General features: G+C 43.2%; 1 protein-coding gene across 1 annotated transcript; it reads right to left on the bottom strand.

Moving 5' to 3' along the window:
* Positions 1 to 9,253: 9,253 nt before the first annotated feature.
* On the bottom strand, positions 9,254 to 9,527 carry LOC101612908 (SS18-like protein 2). The gene has a single exon (XM_045136970.1). The coding sequence runs from the start codon at positions 9,525 to 9,527 to the stop codon at positions 9,294 to 9,296; it is 234 nt and encodes a 77-aa protein (XP_044992905.1). The 3' UTR covers positions 9,254 to 9,293.
* Between the last annotated feature and the right edge of the window lie 900 nt (positions 9,528 to 10,427).

The raw sequence follows: 10,427 nt of genomic DNA, 5'->3' as shown, positions 1-10,427 counted from the left end.
TCAAGACCGCTTCTCGTGAGTGATTTGGGGTGTTGCCATTTCCGGGCAGAGCGTGGGGTCCTCGTTCTGGGGGTCTTACACGACTGCACCAGAGGGAGCCTTGAGTCTCTATTTGCTACGCCACTGTCTGCATTTCAGGCCAGCTTTCTCCCACTCCCACCATGTGGCTGCCTCCCCCGGCGTCCCCTCAGAGCCATGGAGCTAATCCTGACTTATAATCTGAAGCCCAGAGCCGGGACATCCCAGATGCCAGTGAAAGCAAAGGGCACAGGGCTTTGGAGAAACAAGACAAAGCAAGAGGTGACACATCTCTCTGACCATCAACCAGAGTGTAAAAATAAGGGCCCAGGGTGGGGGTGGGGCTGAGGAGGTGGCTTAATGGTTAAGGTGCTTGTCTGCGAAGCCTAAGGACCCAGGTTCAATTCCCTAGTACCCAGGTAGGCCAGATGCACAAGGTGGCGCATGTGTCTGGAGTTCATTTGCACTTGTGGCTGTAAGTCCTGGGGTGCCCATTCTCTATTTCTCTCTGAAATAAACAAACAAACAAATAAATAAATAAAAAAAATATTTTTTTAAAATAAGGGCAGGGGTTAGGGTGATGGCTCAATGGGTAAAAAGCACTTGGTGACAAGCATGAAGAGCCGAGTTCAGATTCCCAGCATCCACGGAAAAGCCAGATCAGAGAGGTGTGGCCTTTGTCCCAGTGCTGGGGAAGGGGGAGAAAGAAGTCTCTAGGATTTTCTGGGTAGCTAATCTAGCCAAATCAGGGAGCTCTGGGTTCAGGGAGAGACCGTGTCTCAAAAAACAAAGAGGGACTTCCGGTTAAGATGGCGGCGTAGGTACCACGCCAAAACAGCCTGGGGGGGGAAGACCAAAAAAAACTCAGCAAAATACACACTTTTACTAAAAAGTGAGGTGTATAGGAAGTTGAGGCGGCAGCGGAGAAGTAGAAGAGTTCCAGAGCATCCAGAGCCTGCACAGGCGGGAACAGCGGCTCCGGGCCGCTCGACTACCCGCCGCAACCGCGGAGCGGCAGAAAACCGCCGGACTCTTGGCTCGAGCCGCAGGACAAGCCAGGTGCGGGATTTTCCCCTCACACCGCGCTCTCCGCAACTCGGGAAACGTGAGGGGAGAGCGGCAGCGAGCAACGGAGGGAGGAGCAGACCGCGAAGTAAAAGCACACGTGGAGAAACGATACAACCAGAACAGCGCGGCTCCCTCCCCTCCCCTGCCGCCTGAACCCAGCTCCAGCGAACACAGCAGCGGCCCGGGACCCGGCCACGCCAACTTGGGCTGACGGCGGGACCCAAGCAGGAGCAGAATTTGGCAGCAACTTCAGCGGCTCCAGCACCGGTACCAGTGGCCCCAGCAGCAGCGGACCCAGGAGCGGCAGCGGTGACAGATCCCACAGCAGCGACTTCGGGGGAGCAGCACCGGTGGACACGGCAACGGCAGCGGTGGGGGCTCCCGGGGTGGCGCCTACAACAGCTGCAGAGACGGCGGCAGCGGCTCGGTTTGCCCCGTAGGAAAAGCAAGTGCCCAGCTCCAGAAATCAGAACAGCAGCCCGACGACCCAGGCAGCAACTTGACTGAGACCACAATCACCCAAGGTAACTGGGATTGCACCAGGGAAGGGTCTCACTTGGTCACAAGCTGACTTGGATACCTCAACAGACCAGAAATCTAAACCTCTTTGTTGATAGAGGATCTGGTCATTATAATAACTACTCTTGCATACATACTCGGGGCTGTTTTTGATGGAATGGGTACAGTGTTTAGCTAAATTTTAGAATCTACCAGTATATTATTCCACTACCTTAAGGTCCTACCCTGAAAATATATTACACCAAATCAATTGATACAGCTAAGAATACACAGCTAGCTAGAAAATCCAAGCATTCACTTAATCCAAGATGCAAAAATATATACATTATAACACAAGAAACACTAAAAAGCAAGACGATATAAATCCACCTAAAAGTATTAATGCATCAGAAATGTCCTCCAGTGAGAAAGAGTTAGAGGAAATGCCTGAGAAAGAGTTCAAAAGAATAATTATAAATATGTTCAAAGAGGTCAAAGAACACATGAAAACAATCAAAGAAGAAATCAAAGAGGAAATCAAAGAGGAAATCAAAGGAATCAAAGAAGAGGCAGGACACCAATTTAATGAAATAAAGAAGGCAATACAAGACATAAATAGAGAAATAGAAATAATAAAGAAAAACCAGTCAGAATTACTAGCAATGAAGAACACAGTTAATGAAATAAAAAACTCTGTAGAAAATCTCACCAGTAGGATGGATGAGGGAGAAGACAGAATATCTAAGCTAGAAGATCAGGTGGCAGACCTAATGCAGTCCAACAAAGAGAAAGACAAACTTATAGAAAAGTATGAGTGGGAATTTCAAGATATTCGGGACACTATGAAAAGATCCAATATAAGAATTCAGGGCATAGTAGAAGGAGAAGAATTCCACTCCAGAGGCATAGTAGGCATCTTCAACAAAATCATAGAGGAAAATTTTCCCCAAATTGGGAAAGAGGTGCCAATACAGATACAGGAAGCCTTTAGAACCCCAGCCAGACAAAACCCAGAAAGAAACTCTCCTCGCCACATTATACTCAAACTTCCAAACACACAAACCAAAGAAAAAATATTGAAAGCAGTTAGAGAGAAAAATCAAGTTACCTACAAAAGCAAGCCCATCAGGATTACAGCAGATTATTCAACACAAACTTTTAAAGCCAGAAGGGCCTGGAGTGATATATTCCAAGTTCTGAAAGATAACAACTGTCAACCAAGGTTACTTTATCCTGCAAAGTTATCCATCCAAATAGATGGAGAAATAAAGACATTCCATGACAAAAGCAGGTTAAAGGAATATCTGAAGACAAAACCAGCTCTACAGAAAATACTTGATAGAATCCTCCATGCTGAACAAAAGGAAAAGCACACATATAAGGAACCTAGAAAAAACCAGCCATACTCAAATACCAGTTAACAGAAGAGAGCACAGGTAGAACAAGTAACACACACACACACACACAAATGGCAAACATAAATACACACCTTTCAATAATATCTCTTAATATCAACGGTCTCAATGCCCCAACGAAAAGACATAGATTTGCAGACTGGGTTAAAAAGCAGGATCCTACAATTTGTTGTCTTCAAGAAACTCACCTTTCTACAAAGGATAGACATTATCTTAGGGTGAAAGGTTGGAAGACGGTGTTTCAAGCAAATGGGCCTAGAAAACAAGCAGGGGTTGCTATCCTAATATCAGACAGGGTGGACTTTAGCCCGAAGTTAGTCAAAAAAGATAAGGAAGGTCACTTTATATTGATTAAGGGCACACTCCAACAGGAGGACATTACAATCCTAAACATATATGCACCTAACATGGGGGCTCCCAAATTCGTCAAACAAACACTATTAGAACTAAGGTCACAGATAACACCAAACACGGTGGTGGTGGGTGACTTTAACACCCCACTCTCATCAATTGACAGGTCATCCGGGGAAAGAATAAACAGAGAGGCATCTGGACTAAATGAGGTCATAGAAGATATGGACCTAACAGATATATACAGGACATTTCATCCAAAGGCTGCAGAATATACATTCTTTTCAGCAGCACATGGAACATTCTCTAAAATAGACCATATATTAGGACACAAAGCAAATCTTAACAAATTCAGGAAAATTGAAATAATTCCTTGCATTCTATCTGACCACAATGGAATTAAACTACAAATCAGTAGCAAGAAAGGCTACAGGGCATACACAAAATCATGGAAGCTAAACAATACACTACTAAATGATGAGTGGGTCAATGAAGAAATCAAAAAGGAAATCAAAAAATTTATAGAGTCAAATGATAATGAGAACACAACATACCAAAATCTCTGGGACACAATGAAGGCAGTTCTAAGAGGTAAATTTATAGCCTTAAGTGCCTATATTAAGAAATTAGAAAGGTCGCAAGTAAACGACCTAATGCTTCGCCTTAAAGCCTTGGAAAAAGAAGAACAAGGCAAACCAAAAAGTAGTAGACGGGAAGAAATAATAAAGATTAGGGCAGAAATTAATGAAATAGAAACAAAAAGAACAATCCAAAGAATTAATGAAACAAAGAGTTGGTTCTTTGAAAGGATAAACAAGATTGATAAACCCTTAGCAAATCTGACCAAAAGAAAGAGAGAAGAGACACAAATTAATAAAATCAGAGATGAACAAGGTAACATCACAACAGATTCTAGAGAAATTCAAAAAATTATAGGGACATACTATAAAAGCATATACTCCACAAAGTATGAAAATCTGAAAGAAATGGATGATTTCCTTGATCTATATGACCTACCTAAATTAAATCAAAATGAGATTAATCACTTAGATAGACCTATAACAAACATGGAGATCCGAGCAGTTATCAATAATCTCCCAACTAAAAAAAGCCCAGGCCCGGATGGATTCACTGCTGAATTTTACCAGACTTTTAAGGAAGAGCTAACACCATTGCTTCTTAAGCTTTTCCAGGAAATAGAAAAAGAAGGAATCCTACCAAACTCCTTCTATGAGGCCAGCATCACCCTGATACCAAAACCAGGCAAAGATAGAACAAAAAAAGAAAATTACAGACCAATCTCCCTCATGAACATAGATGCAAAAATTCTCAACAAAATCTTGGCAAACAGAATACAAGAGTATATCAAAAAGATCATTCACCCTGACCAAGTAGGCTTTATCCCAGAGATGCAGGGATGGTTCAACATACGCAAATCTATAAATGTAATACATCACATAAATGGGTTGAAGGACAAAAACCACATGATCATCTCATTAGATGCAGAGAAAGCATTTGACAAAATCCAACATCCCTTCATGATAAAAGTCCTACAGAGACTGGGAATAGAAGGAACATATCTCAATATAATAAAGGCTATTTATGACAAGCCTACAGCCAACATATTACTAAATGGGGAAAAACTGGAAGCTTTTCCACTAAAATCAGGAACAAGACAAGGGTGTCCACTGTCTCCACTTCTATTTAATATAGTTTTGGAAGTCTTAGCCATAGCAATAAGGCAAGAGACACACATAAAAGGGATACAAATTGGAAAGGAAGAAATCAAGTTATCACTATTTGCAGATGACATGATTCTATACATAAAGGACCCTAAAGACTCTACTAGCAAGCTGTTAGAGCTAATCAAAACCTACAGCAATGTAGCAGGATACAAAATAAATACACAGAAATCAGTAGCCTTCATATATGCTAACAACAAACACACAGAGGATGAAATCAGAGAATCACTCCCATTCACAATTGCATCAAAAAAAATAAAATACCTTGGAATAAACCTAACTAAGGAAGTAAAGAATCTATACAATGAGAACTTTAAGACACTCAAGCGAGAAATTGCAGAAGACACTAGAAAGTGGAGAAACATCCCTTGTTCCTGGCTTGGAAGAATCAATATCGTGAAAATGGCAATCTTACCTAAAGCAATCTACACATTTAATGCAATCCCTATCAAAATTCCAAAGGCTTTCTTCATGGAAATAGAAAAAACAATCCAAAAATTCATTTGGAATCATAAAAAACCTCGAATATCTAAAATAATACTGAGCAACAAAAAAGAGGCTGGTGGTATCACCATACCTGATTTTAACCTATACTACAGAGCCATAGTAACAAAAACAGCATGGTACTGGCACAAAAACAGACATGTAGATCAGTGGAACAGAATAGAGGACCCAGATGTAAGCCCAAGTAGCTATAGCCACCTGATATTCGATAAAAATGCCAAAAATACTCATTGGAGAAGAGACAGCCTCTTCAGCAAATGGTGTTTTGAAAACTGGATAAATATCTGCAGAAGGATGAAAATAGATTCTTCTATCTCGCCATGCACAAGAATTAAGTCCAAATGGATTAAAGACCTTAACATCAGACCGGAAACTTTGAAACTGCTAGAGGAAAAAGTAGGGGAAACCCTCCAACATATTGGTCTTGGCAAAGACTTTCTAAATACAACCCCAATTGCTCAGGCAATAAAACCACAGATTAACCACTGGGACCTAATGAAATTACAAAGATTTTGCACCGCAAAGGACACAGTGAAAAAAGCAAAGAGGCAACCTACAGAATGGGAAAAAATCTTCGCCAGCTATATATCTGATAAAGGATTAATATCTAGGATATACAAAGAACTCAAAAAGTTAACTAATAAGGAATCAAACAGGCCAATCAAAAAATGGGCTAAGGAGCTAAATAGAGAGTTCTCAAAGGAAGAAATACGAATGGCATATAAGCACCTAAAAAAAATGTTCTACGTCACTAGTCATCAGGGAAATGCAGATTAAAACTACATTGAGATTCCATCTCACTCCTGTCAGATTGGCCACCATCATGAAAACAAATGATCATAAATGTTGGCGGGGATGTGGAAAAAAAGGAACCCTTCTGCACTGCTGGTGGGAATGCAATCTGGTCCAGCCATTGTGGAAAACAGTGTGGAGGTTCCTAAAGCAGCTAGAGATTGATCTACCATATGACCCAGCTATAGCACTCCTAGGCATATATCCAAAGGACTCATCTCATTTCCTTAGAAGTACATGCTCAACCATGTTTATTGCTGCTCAATTTATAATAGCTGGGAAATGGAACCAGCCTAGATGTCCCTCAACAGATGAGTGGATAATGAAGATGTGGTACATTTATACAATGGAGTTCTACTCAGCGGTAAAGAAAAATGAAGTTATGAAATTTGCAGAAAAATGGATGGACCTGGAAAGTATTATACTAAGTCAGGTAACCCAGGCCCAGAAAGCCAAGCGCCACATGTTCTCCCTCATATGGGGATCCTAGCTACAGATGACTGGGCTTCTGTGTGAGAATGAAAATACTTAGTAGCAGAGGCCAGTAAGTTGAAAAGGAGACATAAAGGGTGGAGAAAGGAAGGGAGGAGGATACTTAATAGGTTGATATTGTATATATGTAATTACAATGATTGTAATGGGGAGGTAATATGATTGAGAATGGAATTTCAAACGGGAAAGTGTGGGGGTGGGGAGGGAGGGAATTACCATGGGATATATTTTATAATCATGGAAAATGTTAATAAAAATTTAAAAAAAAAAAAAAAAAAAAAAACTCAGGAGGGCTGGAGAGATGGCTTAGCAGTTAAGGTTCTTCCCTACAAAGCCTAAGGACCCAGATTTGATTCCCAGGACCCATGTAAAGCCAGATGCACAAGGTGGTGCATGTGTCTGGGGTTTGTTTGCATTGGCTAGAGGCCCTGGCATGCCCATTCTCTGTCTCTCATTCTCTCCCTGCATCTTTCTCTCTCTCAAATAAATAAATAATACAATAGGGTGGAGAATCAGTAAGGGCCTCCACACGTGGTTCTGGAAGCTCCACAGGCACTTTGCACCAACTCCACACTGATTACTGTGATTCCTCTGGCAACTGAAGGGGCAGCCTCAGACAGAACTGTTTCTAACAGGTTGTCCCAGGCATTTAGCTGTCACACGCCCCTGTGAACTCTAGGTTACCCTGCAACCATTCCCATGTGGGCCGAAGGGGGAGCACATCCTCTGATGGCCTAGCACAGGGCTGCTGTCACTGGTGCTGAGGGGACAGTGCTGAGCTTGGTGCCAACACCTGGCCTCTGGCTACACGGGCAGACTAATTGGCTCACCTGTGGAGTTGACTGGGAGACTCCCTCTTGTACTGCCTGCCTTGGAGTTGCAACATTAGGCCAATGAAAGGCTTTCCTGGAGTGTTATTCCTTGTCTGCTTTTGGTAGCGTGGACAGAGCCTGTAGGACCAGGCAAGGCTCCAACACAACAAGGCAGCTGGCCGCGTGTCACCCGGAGAAGGTCAGAGAGCGCAAGTAGGGAAACTGCAGGCCCTGGATACTGGAAGAGCTCACAGGGCTATCAGGCTTTTAGGGTCAGGGGCCACTGACACCCCAGGCCCAGGAACTGAAACACTGAGGCTGTTGGGATGAGAACGTCTGGCACCAGGCCAGGCCTACACAGGAGCTCACGTCCCGCCACCTGGGGGCTGTGAGAAAGCTCTGACACTCGAGGCATCCTCCTGTGGTTGCGTCTTGTTGCTGCTCACGGGGGCTGTCATCACAGAAGAAACCACAGAGGAAGCAGCGACACAAGTATTGAAGTACTGCTCCCAATGCCAGCCTGACAACCGCCTCCAGGGAGACAGCAACAAACACGGTAGGGAACTGAAACACAGCATAACAGAAGTGCAGGCTACAGAGAACTCAACAATAACACAAACTGCTAACATTCCTGCCAAGGCTCGGGGACTGCTGAGGAAGGGGGGCACAAAGACACTAAGAGCCACAGGGTGGGTAGAAATGTCCTGAGACACAGTTTCCCCACCGTGACAGACAGAGGCTCCAATCACCCCACAGTGAACACCAATAACCTTACTGAGGAGGGTTCTCAGGGAAGTGGGATGGGGGGAGGGGATATAAGACTAACAATTTTGATTTGGGTAACAAAATGATCCCAGCCCAGGCTAATCTCTTAACTCATAGAGAGCCTCCTGAATGCTAGGGATTAGAGGCCTATGCTTTTGTTTTTATGAGGTAGCCCAGGCTGACCTGGAATTCACTATGTAGTCTCAGGGTGGCCTTGAACTCACAGTGATACACCTACCTTTGTCTCCCAAGTGCTGGGTTAAAAGGCATGAGCCACCACGCCCAGCCACATCATTTTTTTCTTGTTGTTTGGGGGGTTTGTGGTTGTTTATCTTTTATTTATTTATTTTTTTCTGGGACAAATGACTTATTTGTTTTTTCCAACAAGTGGTCAAATAATAATAATAATAATAATAATAATAATAATAATAAAATAATAATAATAATGGGGAATTGTTAAGTATTGTTAAATTGATATGAACAATATGTAACGTAGTAACATAGTTTTGATCCGAACTCAGACTAATCAGCAGACATTTTGTGGTATTGAAGAAATCATTGCATCACTTATCATCACATGGTATTCGATAATAACTAGAATTACTGTTAACTGCTGACTGAAAGTGGTACTGGTGTCACATACCTAAATGCCTTACAGTCTTCTTGAGGGATTTGCTCAATTCCTTAATATTTACATTGAGAAGACAGTGAGCTCATAGTTTTCTTCACACTTCCACACAATCTTCACTCATATTTCAAATAGCTGAGCTGGTAACAATTCTGTCTCACGGGATGGATCCACATTCAGTCATTCCTTATGCTGGCCACCAGGAATATTATTCTGGTGCTTTTGAAGAAATGGCTGTGTTGCTATCTGTGATGGTTGCTAAATAAATGAGATTTCTATGCAGCACGTGCTGATACTGCATGCACTCGTTCGCTCGGCCCTTGTTCTGATACTCCACGATACAGCGGATCAGCTGGTCATTCTCCTCCAGGAGCTGCTGGACGATGTCCTGATTGATCTTCGCCGTGCCTCGCAGCCAGGAAGGCGCAAAGATGACTGACATGTGAAGATCCACGCTGCACCCGCCCCCGGAGCCGCTGGCCCCTGCGCGTTGCTAATGACGCATTCTTATCTTTTAATTAAAAAAATATTTCCTGAGATCCAAAATCAGCTCTCATATGTATCAAAACTATGGTCTAACCCAGGCAGGCTTGGTGGCACATGCCTTTAATCTCAACACTCGGAAGGCAGAGATAGGAGGATCACAGCGAGTTCAAGGTCAGCCTGAGACTACATAATAAATTCCAGGTCAGCCTTGGCTACAGCAAGACCCTACCTTGAAAAAATAAACAAGCAAACAGCCAACCACAAAAACCTGTGGCCTAGATGGGTGTTATGGCACATACCTTTCATCCCAGCACGTGGGAAACTGAGGCAGGAGGATCTCTGTAAGTTGGAAGCCAGTCTGGGCCACAGAGTGAGTTTCTGGTCAGCCTGGGCTAGAATGAAACTTGCCTCAAAAACACAAACATCTGTGTGTGTTTTTAAATTTTTTGTTTGTTTGTTTGTATATGTTATTGTTGCAATCAGGTTCGCATTGCTGGTAGAAATCACCCAACCAAGAGCAGCTTGTAGGGAAAAATGAGGTTTATTTTGGCTTATAGGCTCGAGAGGGAAGCTCCATGATGGCAGGGAAAGCAATGGCATCAGCAGAGAGGGTGGACATCACCCCCTGGCCAGGTAGACTATAGCCACAGGAGAGTGTGCCAAACACTGGCAATGGGAAACTGGCTATAAAACCCATAAGCCCGCCGCAACAACACACCACTGCCTCCAGGAGGCGTTAATTCCCAGTTGCCATTAGCTGAGAACCTAGCATTGAGAACACCTAAATTTATGGGGGGGACACCGAATCAAACCACCACAGTTATGATGTGTGTGTGTGTACAGTTAGGTGCATGTG

Source organism: Jaculus jaculus, chromosome 17 (genome assembly GCF_020740685.1).
Source record: "Jaculus jaculus isolate mJacJac1 chromosome 17, mJacJac1.mat.Y.cur, whole genome shotgun sequence".
In the NCBI taxonomy this organism is placed as follows: domain Eukaryota; kingdom Metazoa; phylum Chordata; class Mammalia; order Rodentia; family Dipodidae; genus Jaculus; species Jaculus jaculus.
This window is presented reverse-complemented; position numbering and strand designations above follow the sequence as displayed.

What these genes read in the sequence shown, in the direction of transcription:
- LOC101612908 (XM_045136970.1), bottom strand. Translation starts at nt 9,527, where the DNA reads ATGTCAGTCATCTTTGCGCCTTCCTGGCTGCGAGGCACGGCGAAGATC.